This window comes from Camelus dromedarius, chromosome 9 (genome assembly GCF_036321535.1).
Source record: "Camelus dromedarius isolate mCamDro1 chromosome 9, mCamDro1.pat, whole genome shotgun sequence".
Lineage (NCBI taxonomy): Eukaryota > Metazoa > Chordata > Mammalia > Artiodactyla > Camelidae > Camelus > Camelus dromedarius.
In genome coordinates, this window is record NC_087444.1 from 73,025,117 (window position 1) to 73,043,581 (window position 18,465).

Below are 18,465 nucleotides of genomic sequence, written 5' to 3' on the forward strand. Positions count from 1 at the left end.
TTCAAAGCACTGGGGCGACAACAGTGAACAAAAGAGACCCCAGTCCCTGCCCTCAGGAGCTGACAGACTTGCAGGGGGAGATTAAATATTAGTCACAGATATATTCTGACTGACGGTGATGAGCACTAAGAAGGGAAAGGAAGTGGGGAATGGGGAGAGGCATGGCGGGGAGGCAGGGGTGCAGGTGTCAGGGTCAGGCTCACTGAGGAGGTTCTATTTGAGAAAAGACCCAAGGGAAGTGGTTCTGTGAAGCCAGGACAAAGGCCCATTTTACAGATGGGGAAGCTGAGGCTTGGAGAGGCAAAGTCACTTCCCAGGGATTCTACAGCAGGCAAGCAGTAGAGCTGGGATTTGACTGAAGGCCTTGGATGTTCTGAGTCTGTGAGGTACAAGGATCTGGAGAAAAAAACGGCTCTGGATTATTACAGCTGATGTTTCTGAAGCACCTGCCGTGAGCCAGGCGTGTTGCTAAGCCCTGAACAATCTCTCTGGGTTTTCTGCATTCACTTCTCTGGGTCTCAGTTTTGTCATCTGTGAAATGGGAAAAACACCACCTACTTCTCAGGGATATTCTGAGACGTCAATGAGCTAATATGTGCAAAGAGCTTAGAGCGGTGTCTGTGGGTAGGAAGCCCTTGGTAAGGATTAGGGATTAATTCAACATGTACGAAGACACATCAGGGAACCACCCAGTCTGGAATCCCTGCTCTCATGGGGCTCATGTCCTTGTGAGGGAGACCTTCACTGAAACAGAGAGATGTAAACATGTGAAGTGGTGATAAAGACAGTGGAGAAAATAAAGCCGTGATAATGGATAGACGGTGGGTGCTGCATTAAAAACAGGGAGATCAGGGAGGGCTTCTCTGAAGAGGTGACATTTGGGTAGAGACCTGAAGGAGGGGAAGGAGGGAGCCACTCAGGTCCCTGGGGGGACAGCGTTCCAGGTGCAGGAGCAGCAAGTGCAAAGGCCCTGAGGCTGGAGGGTTGTTTGAGGAACAGCGAGGAGGCCAGAGTGGCTGGAGTTGAGCAAGCGAGGGGGAGAGAGAGGGAGGTGAGCGCAGAGACAGCCGGCAGATGGTGCAGAGCCTTGCGCAGTGAGGGCTTTGACTTCTACTTTGAAAGAAGAGCCAGGGAGGGTGGTGAGCAGAAGAGTTTCACGAACTCGCTTAAGTTTTAAAGTTATTATTATTGGTCTTATTGTTTTATTATTACTATTCCCATGTTAAGAAGAGAGACATGAAATTTGAACCTGGGACCAGAGGCCCGCGCGCTCACCCATCTTGCAAAGAAGCCCCGTCCTTCCCCACCAGAGGGCGCCAGAGGCAAGGCGCCCAGTTTGGGGAGGAGGGGGGCGCCTCGTCCCGCCCGCCGCCCCCCTCGGCCCCTCCCTTCCCTCCTCCGGGCTCCGGGCCCCACCCGGCTCAGACGGCTCCGGACGGGACCGTGAGCACAGGCCGCTCTGCGGGCGCCTCGGATCCCCGCGGGACCCCCGCCCAGCTCGCCCGCCGGGTCCAGCCGCCTGCGATCCCCATCGGTGAGTGGCCCCCGACCGCAGCTGTCGCCTCCCCACTTCCGCCCGCGGAAACCCCGAGCATGCTCTGGCTGTCGATTATTCCCCTGCTCCCCAAAGACCGTCGGTCCACACCGCAGTCAGTGTGTCACGGTCTCCCCGGTGTCCCCAGTCCCTTCCCAAACCACCTGTCTCCTCCACCACCCCCAGCCCCTTCCAGCCTGTAACAGTGTCCCTCACTCTCCTCGTCCCTTCCAGTCTCTTCCACTCCCCCATCCTCTTAACCAGAGGAGATCCCCTCCTTGGGGTCTCCCTCTGCCGCCCTCATCCACTTCTGGACTAGTTGGTTCCCTCCTCCCACCCAAGAGCGCCTCTCCTCCCTCACCAACACCATGCCTGTCCAGCCATCCTCAAGCGTCCTCCCCAAGATGTCCCTCAGGTCCCTCCCTGCATAGGACACCGCCCAGGGCCCCCTCCCTCTGCCAACATCCCAGGTCCTGGCTCCTGCCTCTCCTTGACCTCTCTAGCAACTTCCCCGAATTCTTTTCCCTTTTTTAAAAGTATCATTATGATTTTGTGGATTTTAACATATTTGGTTTGCAGTATTTCTGATGCTCAAATTGTCCCATCTCCTAGTGGGAATCCTGTCCAGCTGGATCTGTGTCCCCATGACATGCTCCATCCATGTTTGAGCACTTCCCCACTATCTAATCCAAGTTCACTTGTTCTTTCCCTGCCTCAGCCCTGGAGTCAGCCATTTCTCCAAGAAGTCTCAGTTTCTTTTAGTAAAAAAGTGTTTAGTGACTTCAGTCTGGCCAAAGTTGTTTCTGTGAAAAGATCGTTAAAATTATAAGCATCTGCTTAGACTGATCAAGGGGGAAGAAAGGAAAGAAAGCAAAGGCACAAATGACTGAAACCAGGAGTGACAAAAGGGACATCACTACAGATCCTATAGAGAATGAAAGAGTAGTACAGGAATCTAGAGAACACAGTCTGAATGCCGCGGGTGCTCGTTGCCGCTAGGTCCCTAATTTTTTCTCTCCCTAACTCCCTAGACCCACGATAGGAGTGCAGGCTCTGAGATCATGTTGCCTGGAGTCCCACCTTGAGCACTCTCTAGCAAAGTGACCTTGGGCAAGTTGTGGTTATCTCCCTGAACCTCCATTTCCTTGTCAGAAAAGTAAGGAAAATAATAGCCCTACCTTACAAGGCCGTTGTGAAGATTCAGTGAGTTAGAGCCGTGTCTGGCATGCAGTGATCATAAATGTTATTATTCTTGTGATAATATCATGATCTGGGGGGCCAAGAGCAGTCGTTCAGCCTCAGTTTTCATTCTCATCCTTGTGTCCATGTGTCCAGCCACTCTGTCCATCCATTTCATCACTCCAAGCCATGACACACACCATCCTCTTCCTAAATGCCCTTGTCCTGCTCGCTCTTTAGGGAGCAGCTCAAAAGTCAGCCAAGACAGAGCTTTCCCGATCCCGTGGTTGGTTCATCCTGTCCTGCTCTGGTGCCTACAAATCCACTCCCCGGCACTTGCCAGGCATCACTGACTGCTCAGTGCCCAGGTTCTCGCCTCACTGGAGGCTCTGAGTGTATGGGGACTGGTCTTTGGTCTATCTGACACATGATGTGATTTCAGTGAAAATGTGTGAAATAATGGAAGGGGTGGGGAAGGAGATAGAAAAAGATGAAGGAATATATTTCTTTGCATTGGCTGCTGCATCCTTCCATTTGTTTATCTCTTGATCGTCCACCATCAATCCTCCTTCTTCAGTCATTCCACTGTCACTCTCTTTCTCTTCCTTCGGCTGGAATAATCACCTTTTTCCTCCTTCAGCCCTCACCTCCTGCCATCCTCCATCACTGCTCTCAGAGGCTCCTCCCCCACTACGCATTCCGACCTCCTTCTCCAGGCAGTCCTCTGTCAACACCCTCTCCTCCCGCAGGTAGCTCTCCCCACCTCGTGCATCTCCATCAGCGAGCCAGCGGGCAGTGTGCAGCCACCATGTTCAGCTGGCTGAAGCGGGGAGGGGCTCGGGGCCAGCAGCCCGAGGCCATCCGCACGGTGACCTCGGCACTCAAGGAGCTGTACCGCACCAAGCTGCTGCCTCTAGAGGAGCACTACCGCTTCGGGGCCTTCCATTCACCAGCCCTGGAGGATGCCGACTTCGACGGCAAACCCATGGTGCTGGTGGCTGGCCAGTACAGCACGGGCAAGACCAGCTTCATCCAGTACCTCCTGGAGCAGGAGGTGCCCGGCTCCCGCGTGGGACCCGAGCCCACCACCGACTGCTTCGTGGCCGTCATGCATGGTGACACCGAGGGCACGGTGCCTGGCAACGCCCTCGTCGTTGACCCGGACAAGCCCTTCCGCAAACTCAACCCCTTTGGGAACACCTTCCTCAACAGGTGTGCAGCCGAGAGCCAGGAATGCATCTTCCTGTCCCTGGCCCCCCTCTCTGTCCCATCCCTGCCTGTGTTTCTCTCCTTTTCAGCCCCAGTTCCTTTCTCTCTATGGGATCCTTCCTCTTCCTGCCTTCTCCAGGGGAGCAGTTAAGCCAGTGGAGCCTGGGTTCAACTCCCATCTAGCTGGGTGGACTTGGGCAAATGACTTAACCTTTCTGTTCCTCTTATCCTCATCTGGATAATGGGGATAACCTTAGTCCTTACTCTGTAGAGTTGTTGCGAGGACTAAATGAATTAATATATACAAAGTCCTTAGAACAGCACCTGGCACAAAGTAAGTGCCAAGTAAACATCAGCTCTGATTATTTTTTATAGTTGTTAATCTCTGCCCTGATCTTCCGGTTCTCTTTCAAGATTTTTCCCATCTCTGAGCCTGATTCTCCTCTGGTCTCCCTTCTTAAGTGTCCTCTCCTCCTGCCCCTCCCTGCATTGACCCCTGACCTTCCCTCTACCCCAGGTTCATGTGCGCCCACCTCCCCAATCAGGTCCTGGAGAGCATTAGTATCATCGACACCCCAGGCATCCTGTCGGGTGCCAAACAGAGAGTGAGCCGCGGTGAGTGAGGCCCGGATCCCTGGGTCTGAGGGAGGAGGGGGCTGAGTGTGGGGACTCCGGGGTCCAAGGGAGGAAGGGCCCAGGGTCTCTGCTAGAACTTGAGCCTGGGTCAGCCGACCCTGAGCTAGCTGGGTAGCAGAAGGGGGCTGGCCGAAGGCTGCGGTTCCTCCACCTTGGCGCAGGTCTGTGGGTGGGGGAGGCCAGCGGGTGAGCGCATGTGAACAGGCTGCAGCTGCATGTCCGGGCGGGTCTGGAGATGGAGAGGGAGAGATCCAGAGAGACCGAGAGAGATACACAAAGTCAGGGACGGAGAGAGATTCAGAGGGTGAGGCAGCCGTGCGGAGAGACGGGAGACGCGGAGAGGAGGCGGAGCCGGGCAGGGAGGCCCTGGGTCGGTGTGAGCTCCTGGCTCCGCGTCTGGGCCACAGATGGGGCTGAGAAGGGCCGGGGAGGGGTAATCTGGGCGGGGGCCAAGGCCGGGCCTGGAATTTATAAACAGCTGTGCAGGGGGAGCGGCGGGGGGTGAATTCCTGCGGGGGCCTCCGAGCGAGCCCAGCCCCCACCCCTGCCCAGCCGGGCCCGGCGTCTGCGCCCCTTCCCCCTCCCCCACCCCCCAGCATTTCGGTCCCCGCCGCCCCGCGCCGCCTCGGAGGCCAGAAACTGGGGCAAAGGAGGCTGCAGAGTGGGGCAGAGGGGACTGGGAGGCGACGGCAAGGAGGCTGGGCTGCGGGGCGGGGGCGCGGAGGGTTCCGGTGTCCCTGGCCACCGCCCCGGAGCGCACGTCCCCCGGGGAGAAAGGCTGGAGGCAGCTGCACGGGCGATGGGGGTGCCCCCCCCCCCGACCCCCGCCCCGCCCCGCCCCGCCGCCAGCCCGACGCGGGAGCAGCGGGCGGGGAGTTCCTGGGGAGCCCGCCCCGGGGGCCAGGCCTGGGACAGCCGGAGGGAGCAGGGCCTCCAAGCCAGGGCTGGGCTGCCGGGTGGGGGACCCAAAGGCTGTGGGAAGTGGGAGAGAGTAGAGAACGGGGTCTCCTTCCCTGGCAGTGGGGGGAGAAGAAGAGAAGGAGCGTCTGTCTGTCTGCCTGTCTGTCTGTCTGTGAGGATGTGTATATGTGTGTGTCTGGGAGTCCGTGCCCATGATTCTGGCTGGGTGTGACTCTGTGTGGCTCTGCAGGACCGCTGGGGACTTTGTGGGACTGTGTGTGACCGTGACTAATGGTGTCTCCGTATGCGATTGTATTGTGGAACGTGTGTGTGAGTGCATTGTGCAAGGGAAGTTTTGTGTAACCGTGTGGATAATTTGGCATGTGTCTGGGAAAGTGTACAACTGTGGCTGTGACTCTGAGGTGGTGTGTCTGTGTGTCAGGGCTGTGCGTGTGGTTGTAACTGTGTGGCCACGGAGGACTGTATGGGATGGAGGGGATTTTGTTGGATTGTGTGTGGTTATGTCTTTGTATACAGTTGTGTGCTTGTGTGTACAAGTGAGGTTGTGTGTGTGTGCAGGAGTGTATATGATTGTGTCTCTGTAACATGATGGGTGTGCAGATGTGCACGGGCTTGTGTGCGTTAGCTGCTGCCTGTTACTTTGTGTTTCATGTTGTCTTTGCAATTTTGTGACCACAAATATTTGTGTAGGTCCCAGATTGTGAGTAAGGCGTGTTTGGAAATCTGCATCTTATAGTGTGTGGGTATGATTGCATCCAGGTGTGTGCTACTGAGTGCATGAGTGTATGTGTGGATGCATGTGTGCATTGGTGGAGCGTGTGTCTGGAATATGTGTGCACACACGTGTGTGATTGTAGCATAGTGGAGCCCCCTGGCGGGGTTCGTATCTGGGCTCTACTACTTTGGAGCTGTGGGACCTTGACCAAGCCACTTAACCTCTCCGTGCCTCAGTTTTCTCATATATAAAATGGAAGTATAATAGCATCAGCCTCAGACTTTGCCCTGAGGGTTAAAATTAAGTGTCAAACGCGTGGAGTTAGAACTGTGTGGCGCACAGTGAGTGCTATGGAAGCGCTCAGGACAACTGTTTTTCCTGTGTGAGTGCCGTGTTTGTGCACCCCAGGTGCCACGTCTTGCATTCCCACGCCGCCTCAACCTCCCTCCCATCTTCCCTCCCTACATGAGACACACTTTCCAAATCTAGGCTGGTGTGTGTGTTTGTGTAGACATTGGGGAGGGAGGAGGGGCCCCAGTTGCTGTCCTTATGGTGACCTGGCCCTTCCTCCCCCCAAAACAATGTCATCACCCCCGCCCTGTCCAGTCCAGTCCCCAGTGGCTGCAGGAGACTGCTTCCTCCCTGACAGGATGGGCCCAGTACAAGCTCCCTAGTGGAGCGTGGAGGCCCATAGGGCTGCTGCTCTGTTGCCTCCTAGCTGTATAAGGAGTAAATTCCTTAACCTCTCTGTCTCTGTTCCCCATTTTGGAAAATGGCGGTCATAGAGTGTCTGTCTCCTGGGGTTGTTTTGAAGATTCAGTGAGTTGATTCAGGGAGAGCGGGAGTTGACATCAAGTGAATCAGCGATGGGTTTCTGTTCTGTCAGTTAACTCCTCATCCCCCAGGTTGTCACTCTGTTCCCTCCTCCTGGAAGCCCTCCCTGACCTCCCAGGCTGGATCAGGCACCTCCGTCTGGGCTCCTGCAGCTCCCTGGGTTTTCCCATCCCAGTCTGACCTCTGGACTGGGAGCGAAGTTAAGACAGAATTGGAGCTGTCTCAGCCACTGTGTCCTCCGCACAGAGCAGGCGACTTTGGGGATGGCTCCTGGATGACTTCCCCATGATGTCTTGCAGGCATCGTGAGTAATACTTGTTGAGTGCTTACCATGAGCCCAGCACTGCTTTTATTATTTTTTTTTAACAGTTTTATTGTGGTATAATTTACATGCCTAAAGTTACTCATTTTAAGTGTGTAGTTCAGTGCCAGACACTGTCTTAAGCTCTTTATATATATTAGCCTATTTATGTTCTTTTAACGTTCATACGGTCCTCTGAGGTAGATCCTATTATGATTTCCGTTTTACCGAAGAGGAAACAGAGGTTCAGAGAGGTTACCTGCTTGCTTAAGGTCACCTAACTGATGGGGGCAGAGCTGGAATTCAAACCCAGGTTTTCCTGACTGCCAAGTCAGGGGGTCTCAACTGCTTCTCTCTGCTCTCCAGAGCATCGCTTGATGCTGAATGAATGAGGGAACAGGCAAAAGAGTGGACTGTGTGAATGAATAAGTGAATGAGGAAATGAATGGTGAGAGGAATGAATGAATGAACTCAGGAGCCAGCTGTTATGCTCCAGAAAGGCAAGGACCTTGTCTGTGTGTTTTCTGTAGCATCCCCAGTGCCCAGGACAGGGCCTGGCATACAGAAGACTCTCGATCAATATTGTTAACAAACTGAAAATTTTTCACATCTGCTGTGGCAAGGGCCTGGGTGAACTCTTTAGTTGCTGGTCGGTGGGGTGATCTGACAGGTCCTGGGGAGGCCCTTTGGGGGCCTGGGGTACATAGAACCACAGGGAGTCTAGTAGGAAACACTTCAGTGTTTTGCTAACCCCTGCATCCTGACCGGTGCATGCTGCTAATGTCTGCCTAATGAATGAATGAAATGGGGGAGGGGTGATTTCCCCCTGTAGTCAGATGGCCTGAGCAACTGGAGCCAGAGTGATGGGGGAAATTCTGAGGGCTGGTTGGACCAGAGCTGTGGGGTCACCCTTGGGACCTTGGCTGTTTCCCATAGACACAAATTTGGATAGTTAACAACCTGAACATCTGTACAGCCCAATGTATGTCCAAACCCATGGTTGTGTCCGAATGACTGGAGGCTCTGGGGCTGACCTCTGCCCCTGGCATCCTTGTTACCCCCTCCCCTTCCCCCCAGGCTATGACTTCCCAGCCGTTTTGCGCTGGTTCGCTGAGCGGGTGGACCTCATCATCCTGCTCTTCGATGCTCACAAGCTGGAGATCTCCGACGAGTTCTCGGAGGCCATCAACGCCCTGAGAGGCCACGAGGACAAGATCCGCGTGGTGCTCAACAAGGCCGACATGGTGGAGACGCAGCAGCTGATGCGCGTCTACGGGGCGCTCATGTGGGCGCTGGGCAAGGTGGTGGGCACGCCCGAGGTGCTGCGCGTCTACATCGGCTCCTTCTGGTCCCAGCCCCTCCTGGTGCCCGACAACCGGCGGCTCTTTGAGCTGGAGGAGCAAGACCTCTTCCGCGACATCCAGGGCCTGCCACGCCACGCCGCCTTGCGCAAGCTCAATGACCTGGTGAAGAGGGCCCGGCTGGTGCGGGTGAGCGCTAATGGGGGGCTGGCTGAGCAGTCACGGGGGACAGGCAGGGAGGGCCGGCTCTTGTCTTTCCTCTGATCCTTCTCTACGTGGCTGCTGGTCACTGACGTCAGCTCATCAGTTAGTTCTCTAAGAAATTGCTCCTGCTGTGCCTGGCTCTGTGCTGGTGGCGCTGGGGACACAGCAGTGACCAAAGCAATCCAGGGGAGAAGACAGCCCCATCCCCAGACAGTGACAACCCGGCATGGTCACGGCTGGGTGGGGGAAGCCCAGAGGGAAATCAGGGAGGGCTTCTTGGAGGAGAGGGCAGCTGAGCTGCAAACTGGAGGATGAGGAGGATGAGGAGAATGAGGAGGGGAAGGGATTCTAGAAAGTGGAACCAGCAAGTGCATGGACTGGAGATGAGACCATGGCCAGTTCAGGGAAGAGGGAAAATGTCAGTGTTGAACCCAGTGTAGACAGTAGGAGTAACTGGATCTGAGGCTGGGGAGGGGGGTGAGAGTCAGTTCACCCAGGGCTGTGGCCTGGAACTTTGATCCCCAGGGCACTGGGGAGCCATGGAAGGATTCAGAGCCGAGAAGGCACAGGGTCAGACTCCAGCTGCCTTCTGGAGGGTAGATTCCAGGGCAGTGAGACCCAGTGCTGAGACCTGGGAGGAGACTGGGGACCAGGAGGAGCCTGGATCAGGACAGAACCTCAAGAGAGGGGAGGAGAGCTCTGGTTTAAGAGCAACTTTGGAGGCCAAATGGAACATTCACAGGGGAGGCTGCCTGCCAGGGTGGAGGTGGGGCAGGAAGCTGAGAGGCAGGGAGGCCGAGAAAGTTGTGGGGGATGGAGGAGCCTGAGGTGTTGATTTAAGGATCAGCAGAGAGGGGGTGAGTCAGAGCCCCCACCCCCACCCCAGGAATCCTCCTTGGGAGGGAGCGGCCCAGTGTGGACAGCTCCTGCAGCCTCTGGAATCCACCTTTCTCTCCTCTTCTGCCCAGATTCTGGACTGTCTCTGTCTCTCTGTCTCTCTGTCTCTCTGTATATATATCTCTTCATTTTTACCTCTTTCTCACTTTCTCTTTCTCTTATTCTTTCTTTTTCCTCTCCCCTCCCTCATTCATTCTCTCTCTTTCCATCTCTCCCTGTTTTCCCCTGGTTAGCCCTCTTCCCCCGGACCTGGTCCCCCAGGCCCCTCCGAGAAGCAGACAGCAACCAGAGCTGAGGCCCGGGGTCCGTGGGACAGAGGGGTGAGGTGGGGCCGGACACCTGGTGGTTCTGCCACGCAGGAGGCGGCTCCGGAAACCTGGACAAACCCCGGAGTCCGGGACCCGCGCCCCGGCCCACTCTACCCTCCCACCTTATCTCTTCCTGGCACCTTCCCCCGCTTCCTTTCTGGAAAAGCCATTAGAGCCCTCCCGCCTCCCTTCTTCTGGGTCCCCAGGAGCCGCCCTTAGGCCCCGCCCCTCCTCCCTCCCCATTGGCCCTCCACAGGCCCCACCCGCTAGCCTGGCCACACCCCTGCCCTGATTGGCTCCTCAGATCTACAGACCACTCCTTCCCCCTCCTCCTGCAGATCCATCTATGGCTCCCCAGTGCCGCTCAAGACACAAGGTCCATGGTGACCAAGCCTCTCTGACCCTCCCCTGCCCTGTGTCACCCACTCACCCTCCACGTGTGATTCTGCCATCGAACAACGGCCCACATCATTTACCTCCCACATGCTCTCCCCCGACAGTACAAGACCTCTCTGCACTCTCGGTAACTACCCTCTGTGCCTTAGTTTCCCCATCATCTGTAACGATGTAAGATGTGGAAGAGTCCTCTGGCTCTGCCCTTTGGTCGAAGTGACAGCTGCTGCTAGAAGGGGCGATCTCATTGTGCTATGATACTGGAGGCCAAGGTCTTGGGAAGTTCTGATTCTTAAGAGGCCAGTATGCCCTGAACCTTCATACCAAGCACCCCAAGGGCACTCAATAACATTCATTCAACAGTTACTGAGCACCTACCTCGTGCTCCAGCACTGTTCTAAGCCCTGGGGGATACAGTAGGGGACAAAACAGATAACGTTTCTTTTCTTGTAGAATTGCTTTTTAATGGGGAAATGGATATTAAACAAGTTCGTCTCTAATATTATATTGTATGTGATAAGAATTATGAGAGAAAATGAAGCAGAAGAGAGGCTGGTGAGGGGCTGTTTTAGGGACTAGGATTGTCAGGGAGGGCCTCCTGGAGGAGGTGATATTTGAGCAGAAACCTGAAGGAGGGGAAGGTGTGAGTCAAGTGGAGAACTGGGGAAGACCATACCAGGCAGAGGGAACAGCAAGTGCAAAGGCCCTGGGGCTGGGATGTGCTTGGACAAGAAGCTCAGGGTGGCTGGAGGAGACTGGGTGGTGGAGATGGGAGGAGATGAAGATTCAGAGCCAGCCAGGTGCCACCATAATATTTAACCTTCTAAATTTATGACTCACTAAAAGAACTTTTTAATTTAACATTTAAGACCATCTCATGGGAAAGCATTCAGGCTCTGTCAAAAGTGCCCTCTCCCACCCCTGACTCCAAAGGCTCTCAGGTTCTCTTCCCTATAGGCAATCCCCATGAGTAGTTTCTTGGTTTTCAGGTATATTCTATTTTTATTTAAGCATATCCATTTAATTATTGAGCTTCCTATTAAAAAATAGGACATATGAATGCTCACTTTTCTTCTCTCCTTGTTTGTTTTTTTGATAACTTATGAAATTGTGGCTCAAAGTTTCTCCAGTTCATTGGTTTGTTCCACAAATATTTTTTCAGTATTTTCTATGCACAATGCACTGGCACTGGGGACAGAGGGAACAGACAAGGTCTCAGCCCTCCTAGAGCTATCATTCTGATAGAAGGAGACAATAAGTAAACAAACAGAAATAAAATAATGATGAATTGTGATTAGTGTTGTGAACACTAAAAGTAAAGCTAGAAAGGAATTGGATAGTGGTGCTTGGGGCACCTGCTTCCCATAGGATGGCCTCTGTGAGGAGGTGATATCAAAAGGAAGCTGAGGGAGCCAGTTGGGAGACCAGGGCAGCGTTCCATGCAGAGAGCAGCATGTGCAAAGGTCTTGAAGTGGGAAAAAGATAGACATGATGATAAAAAAGGAAGGTAGGGGCTAAGGGTATAGCTCAGTGATAGAGCACATGCTTAGCTTGCATGAGGTCCTGGGTTTAATACCCAGTACCTCCTTTAAAAGAATAACACAAAAGAAGGCAGGTGAGGAAGTAGGTGGGGGCAGATAATATTGGATGAAGTGGCAGGAGCCAAATAATGGAGAGCAGCGCTGCTCAAACCCCTCTGTCTCAGGAGCTCCTTACAGTCTTAAAAATTGTTGAGGACCCCAAAGACCTTGTATGCACATGGATTAAATCTTTCTATATGGGCCATATTAGAAGTTAAAACTGAGAAGACATTTAGTATTTATTTCTCTCATATTAATGAACAAACAATAATTATATAATTAACAAGTTATGATAAATGTTATAAGTAAGTTATTGACATTTATGTATATTAATTAACAGATATTGATAACAATTAATATAAGATCATTTAAACTAGCAATAAAAAGTCTATTTTATTACATGTTAACCTAAGTAACAGATGTTTTATGAAAACTATTTTCCAAACCAAAAAAAAAAAAAAAAAAGAGAAAAAATACTTCAGGGAGGATGGTGGCCCTGTTTTACATGTTTGCAAATCTCTTTAATGTCTGGCTTCGGAGGAGACAGCTGGATTTGCACATCTGTTCTTGCATTCAGTCAGCTGCAATTTCACCCGTCTTTTAGCCCTTAAAAACCCCACCATCCTCTCAGGAGGGAATGAGAGTAAGGAAGACACACAGCCCCTTAGTATTGTTATGAAAACAGTTTGTGCAAATCCCTGGAAGTCTCAGGGACCCCTGGGGGTTCCCTGGACCACGCTTTGAGAATTGTTTGCAGTAAGTCCTTGTCAGCGGTGGTAGGAATTTTAAACTTGAATAAGAAGCAAATAGAGACTTAAGAGCCGCGTCTTGTGGTCGGTCTGGTGCTTATTCCTACAAAAATAACAAAAACAAAAACAAAAACAAAAAAACCAAAAAGCAAATAAACAAGAAAACTCCAAAAATGAAAAACAAAACCTCCAGCAGCTGCTGCATGGGGAAAGAGGATTGGGATTGTAGGGGCCAGTGGGGAAGCCAGGAGTCCAGTGGGGTGACTGATGTGTCTCCCCAGGCAAGAGAGGGTGCCTGCTGGGATGGGGTGGAGAGAAAAGGAAAAGTAGGAGAGAAATTTAGGAGTTTAAAGGACTCGCTGATGAATTGGATGTGGCCGGTGAGGTGTGAGAATCAAATCAGGAATGATTTCCAGGTTTCTGGGCTCAACTGGGGGCTGGGGGGGGTGCCATTTGTTTCCCTGAGATGGGCACAGATGAGTGGCCCAGCCCCTCGAATTCCAAGGCGGGCAGAAGGCGTCCTAAGTTGGAGCTGTCCAGGAATGTTGACAAGGCCATCAGCTCTGAGCCTTGAGCTCCAGGGAGAGGCCGAGGCTGGTATGTAGATCTGGCAGTGGATGGCAAGGAGGGGTGCTTAAGCCACAGGAGGGGCTGAGATTACCTGGAAGAGGGGAGGAGCCCTTCTTCCCAGGGCACCAGCAGCAGCAGCAGCTTACCTGTAGCTGTTAGAAATGCACATTCTCAGGACCAAGTGAATCTGGAAGTCTGGGTGACGTGTGTTTTAACGAGCCCCACTGCATGACTGTGAGGCAGGCTCAGGTGAGAACTCTCCCCCCAACCCACGACAGGTTCACGCATACATCATCAGCTACCTGAAGAAGGAGATGCCGTCTGTGTTTGGGAAGGAGAACAAGAAGAAGCAGCTGATCCTCAAGCTGCCTGTCATCTTTGCTAAGATTCAGCTGGAGCATCACATATCTCCTGGTGACTTTCCTGACTGCCAGAAGATGCAGGTGGGAGGCCAAAGGGGTGATAGGAAGGTTGGCTTCTGTGGGCTCTGGGATGGGGCCTCAGAAACTGGAGAGATGGATGGCAGGTTCCTGAAAGCACTTCCTATCAATGATTCCTTGGGAGCATGGATTTGTGAGTTAGGATAAGGGAGTGATGAGCAAACCCAAAGTAACTAGGGCTTAATTAGGATAGAATTTTATTTCCCTCCTTCATAAAACTCTTGGAAGATGGTCCACGGCTGGCTTGGTACTTTACAGAGCCAGGGACTCAGTCCCCATCAGTCTTAAGTCTCCATCCCTAGCCTCCAATCCAAAGAACCCCTCATGGTACAAAATGGCTGCAGAAACTCCAGCCATTGTCTATATTCCAGCCAGAAATAGTACTTTCTACAATGATGGAAATGTTCTATGCTGTGTTGTCCAATGCAGTAAACACTAGCCATATTAAAACTGAAATTTTAGGTTTCAATTTAAACTAATTTCAATTTAAATAATCCCAGGTGGCTACAGTATTGAGCAGGATAATTCTAAAGTTGCATATGAAACTCGTGCTGACATCCAATTGGCCAGAACTTGGTCACATGGCCATATCTGCTGCAAGGGAAGCTGGGAAATGTAGTCTTTCCTCTAGGTGGCCAAGTGCCCAGGTAATATTTGGGGATTCCAGCACGGAGAAGGAAGGGACAGATGGATATTGGGGGATCACTGGAGGCTCCTCACCTTTCCAGGTCTAGGATTAATCAGTGTTGGGGAAAGCATTGGGTTTGGGTGTGGCAGCCTGGGGTAAATGAGCTGCTGGAGGTGGGCAGGGCAGGAGCGACCAAATGAACATGGGCATAGAGTCCCAGGCTCAGGCATGGAATTGAGGACTAGCCTGTCGGCCCAGGCTGAGCCTCTGTTCTGAGGTTGCATTAGGCTGATACTCAAAGCCTCTGACCTTTGCATCTGAGATGTTTCTAGTCCAAGATTGAGGAATTATAGTAGGGTGAATTTCCCCTTGGCCACCAACTAGCTCTGTGAACCTGGACAAGTCACTTACCTTTTCAGAGCCTCAGGTTCTTCAACTGGAAACTTAAAATTTCAGTTTTAATGTGGCTAGTGGTTACCACATTGGACAGCACAGCATAGAACATTTCCATCATCGTACAAAGTACTGTTGCTGGCTGGAATATAGACACAATGGCTAGAGTTGCCACAGCCATTCTGTATCATTGTTCTTGGGACTGGAGGCCAGGCTTGGAGACTTAAGACAGAAGGGGACTGAGTCCCTCTGTAAATCACCAAGCCAGCCCTTGGAGCTAGATAAATAGCAGCTGCTAATGTTATGCTGACATTTACTGAGCACTTGATCCATATGAATTCATTTAGCCTTTCCCACCTCCCAGTGAAGGGAGTGCTACTTATCAACCTGTTTTTACAAATGTGGAAACTATTGCCCAGAGATGTGAAGTCACTTGCCCGAGGTCACACAGCTCCCGAGTGGCAGAGCTGGGTTGGAACCTGGGCAGCCTGGCCTAGGATTCCTCCCTGCCCTTCTCCATCACATTCCCATTTCTTTATGGTCACAATCAGTGGGCCTCTCTGCCTTGGCTCTGGAAATTAATGTGGTGCCATGATACAGCTTGGTCTTTGCTGCAGCTCCCAGCGCAATTGACTTACCAGCTGTGCTGGTGAGAAGCAGCTTGACCACAAACCCAGCCCCCAGTGGCTCGAGCACCAGATGACTTCTTGCCTGGGGGGTGGGGTGGGGGGCGGTCTCAGGGACAAACTGCCTTAGCCCTGGTAACAGAGCTAGCAGAGTGGCAGGAATTGTGTTTTCTTAACTTGCATAACAGTGGGGGTGCTGGCCGGGCAGCTGGGGTGCCGTAGAGGCTGGGCAGGGCTCAGGGCCCACCGGGGTGCTCTGATAAAACTGCAGCCGATGTCAAAATGATGAAATCCTTCTCTACTGGCTGGTGAACAGCTGCTGAGTCACGGGAGAGTCTCCAACCCCACTACTGTCCAGTGACTTGGGGGGGATGCCCGGCACGGGAGAGGCGACCTGGGGATGGTGTCCCTGACTCCTCTGTGCCCTCATCCCTCTAGGAGCTGCTGATGGCTCATGACTTCACCAAGTTCCACTCACTGAAGCCGAAGCTGTTGGAGGCGCTGGATGAGATGCTGACCCACGACATCGCCAAGCTCATGCCCCTGCTCCGGCAGGAGGAGCTGGAGAGCACGGAGGTGGGCGTGCAGGGGGGCGCTTTTGAGGGTACCCACATGGGCCCGTTTGTGGAGCGGGGGCCTGACGAGGCCCTGGAGGACGGTGAGGAGGGCTCAGACGACGAGGCCGAGTGGGTGGTGACCAAGGACAAGTCCAAGTACGACGAGATCTTCTACAACTTGGCGCCAGCCGACGGGAAGCTAAGCGGCACCAAGGCCAAGACCTGGATGGTGGGTACCAAGCTCCCCAACTCTGTGCTGGGGCGCATCTGGAAGCTGAGCGACGTCGACCGAGATGGCATGCTGGATGACGAGGAGTTCGCCCTGGCCAGCCACCTTATTGAGGCCAAGCTCGAGGGCCATGGGCTGCCCACCAACCTGCCCCGCCGCCTAGTGCCACCCTCTAAGCGGCGCCACAAGGGCTCGGCTGAGTGAGCCAGTCGCTGCCTGCCGGCCCTCCCTCCCACTTGCCCTGCTGTGGCTCCCCAGCTCTGGACAGCTGCACGCAACCCCCCCACCCCTGCCCACACACGTCCTGCCTGCCCACTCCCCTGGCTGTAGGTTGGGGGTCCCTCCACCCCCAAGCCAGACAGTGGGGACCAGGGGAGGGGCAAGACTTCTCTGCCCATCTTTCACAGCTCTACCCTCACATACATTTGGCACATCGTACCAACACTAATACACACACACACACACACAGAAGCGTCCAACTGTGCATCAGTTACTCAAATATTTATTGAGCACCTACTCTGTTCATACATTCAGGGCTCCTTCTAGGCACTGGGGATTACAGCAGAGAGCAACGCACACTTATCTACCTTCCCCGATGGAGCTGACATTCTCAGGAGAGAGCGCCTACATAGTCAAACACTCACACACATACCCGGCCCTAACCAGTCTGATCCCTGATTCTGAGCAAGACCTCTGGCCTCTCCCCATAAGTGAGCGTCCACTTGGTTGAAATGACTAACTGACTTTTCCCCTCCCTTCTCAGCCCACTTCCTCTTGCCTAGCCAGGCAAGGACCCTCCAACCCATCATGTCCTCAGGCTTCGGGACCACTGGGGGCTCAGAGGGGAGACACAACCTCCTACTTCCTCAGAGGGACCCCTCTTGGCCCCTCCCCCCAGTTCTGGCCACACCCCTTTCTTTCATAAGGATCCTCAGTCAACAGAAAAGCCCCTTCCATCCCTGCTCCTCCCAGAATGCCCAGTGTAAGGCATTTCTGTCCTCCGTTCACCTGCCCCAAATTGAAAGCCCAGCCTGCACCCCCCATCCTGGGCTCCCCACAACTGGTGGTCCGAATTTTAGCCTGTTGGGGCACACCCTCTCTGCCCACCATATTTAAGCGGAGCCCCAGCCAGACAGGAAGGCCCCAGGACGTTATTTTAGCCCCCTTTCCAGGGACCTCGTTGGGGGAGGGACTCTTGGTGCTACAGCCCTCCCTTCCCTTCCCTAAAGGGAACTCTCACCCCCTACACACACCTTTTCCTGCCTTCACCACATACTAGTGCTTGACCCTGGAGGGGCGCCCCACGGAAAAGATGGGGAAGAGCGAACTAGATGGGGACGATGCCCCCTCCAGGGTGCTCGCTGGGATTCCCACGCCCAACACCTCTCATCCCTGCCTAGGAGGGGGCTGTGAACGTAACAGCGTTCCCACAGAGCAAATAAAGCCAAGGCTTTGTTCCCTATGGGAGTCAGGCTGTCTTGAGATGGGGGGGGGGTGTGTGTGCGCGCGCGTGTGTGTGTGTGTGTGTTTTGGTAGGAGGGGATCGCTCTCCCTCCAAATCCCGGGGAAGGGAGCCCTGGGCAAGACTTCAGGAGGGTCCCCTCCAAGCTCTCGGGGGCAGGGGTGGAGGCCATGACTCAATGCAGCGAGAGCCTGATGACTCAGGCCTGGGCTGGGGGCCAGACCGGCATACTTTCCGAAGAAAAGTTACTCAGGGGCCCTCCCTCCGGGACATCCCTCCCTCTCACCTCCTGCCGCGGGGGCCTGGGAACCAAGCCCTAGGACGTGGGGGTTGAGTGTTTAGAGGAGGGAGCTTGGGTACAACCTGCCCCCGCCCTTTGCCCTGTCCGCCAACGTCCACCCACACAACCTGGGTACGCAACTCCTGACACGTAACACCGGGGACAAGCGGGCTCCCAGAGGGGAGGAGGTGCCGCTGCCCATCAGGACCACCAAGTGTGCGCATGCGCATGCGCTAGCTCACGCTCGAGGGACTCTAGCCTCCGCTATGCAGCGGACCCCGCTCGCTCTCCCGCCGACTCACACCCAAGACCACACCCACGGCGCCCCGGGACACGCTGGCCGCGCGCCCTCCCCACGCGCGCCCCGTTGCGCGGCGCCCTGCGCCCCCTGGCGGACACTTGGGAGCTAGGCTGGCTGGTCGCTGAAACCCCTGTCCGAGGTGGTTGGGCTTTAGGTCTCCAGCGCCAAAGTCCCGGGCCATCGGACCCATCACCTTCCCGATGCCGAGTTCCGCGGTG

At 54.0% G+C, this 18,465-nt stretch overlaps 1 protein-coding gene across 1 annotated transcript; it reads left to right on the forward strand.

The window, feature by feature from the left end:
* The first annotated feature begins 1,420 nt into the window (after nt 1-1,420).
* Nucleotides 1,421-17,666, forward strand: EHD2 (EH domain containing 2). Its single transcript, XM_010991685.3, has 6 exons — nt 1,421-1,534; nt 3,463-3,925; nt 4,440-4,537; nt 8,407-8,819; nt 13,610-13,774; nt 15,857-17,666. The coding sequence occupies exons 2-6, from the start codon at nt 3,522-3,524 to the stop codon at nt 16,406-16,408; spliced, it is 1,632 nt and encodes a 543-aa protein (XP_010989987.1). The 5' UTR covers nt 1,421-1,534; nt 3,463-3,521; the 3' UTR covers nt 16,409-17,666.
* Nucleotides 17,667-18,465: the final 799 nt, after the last annotated feature.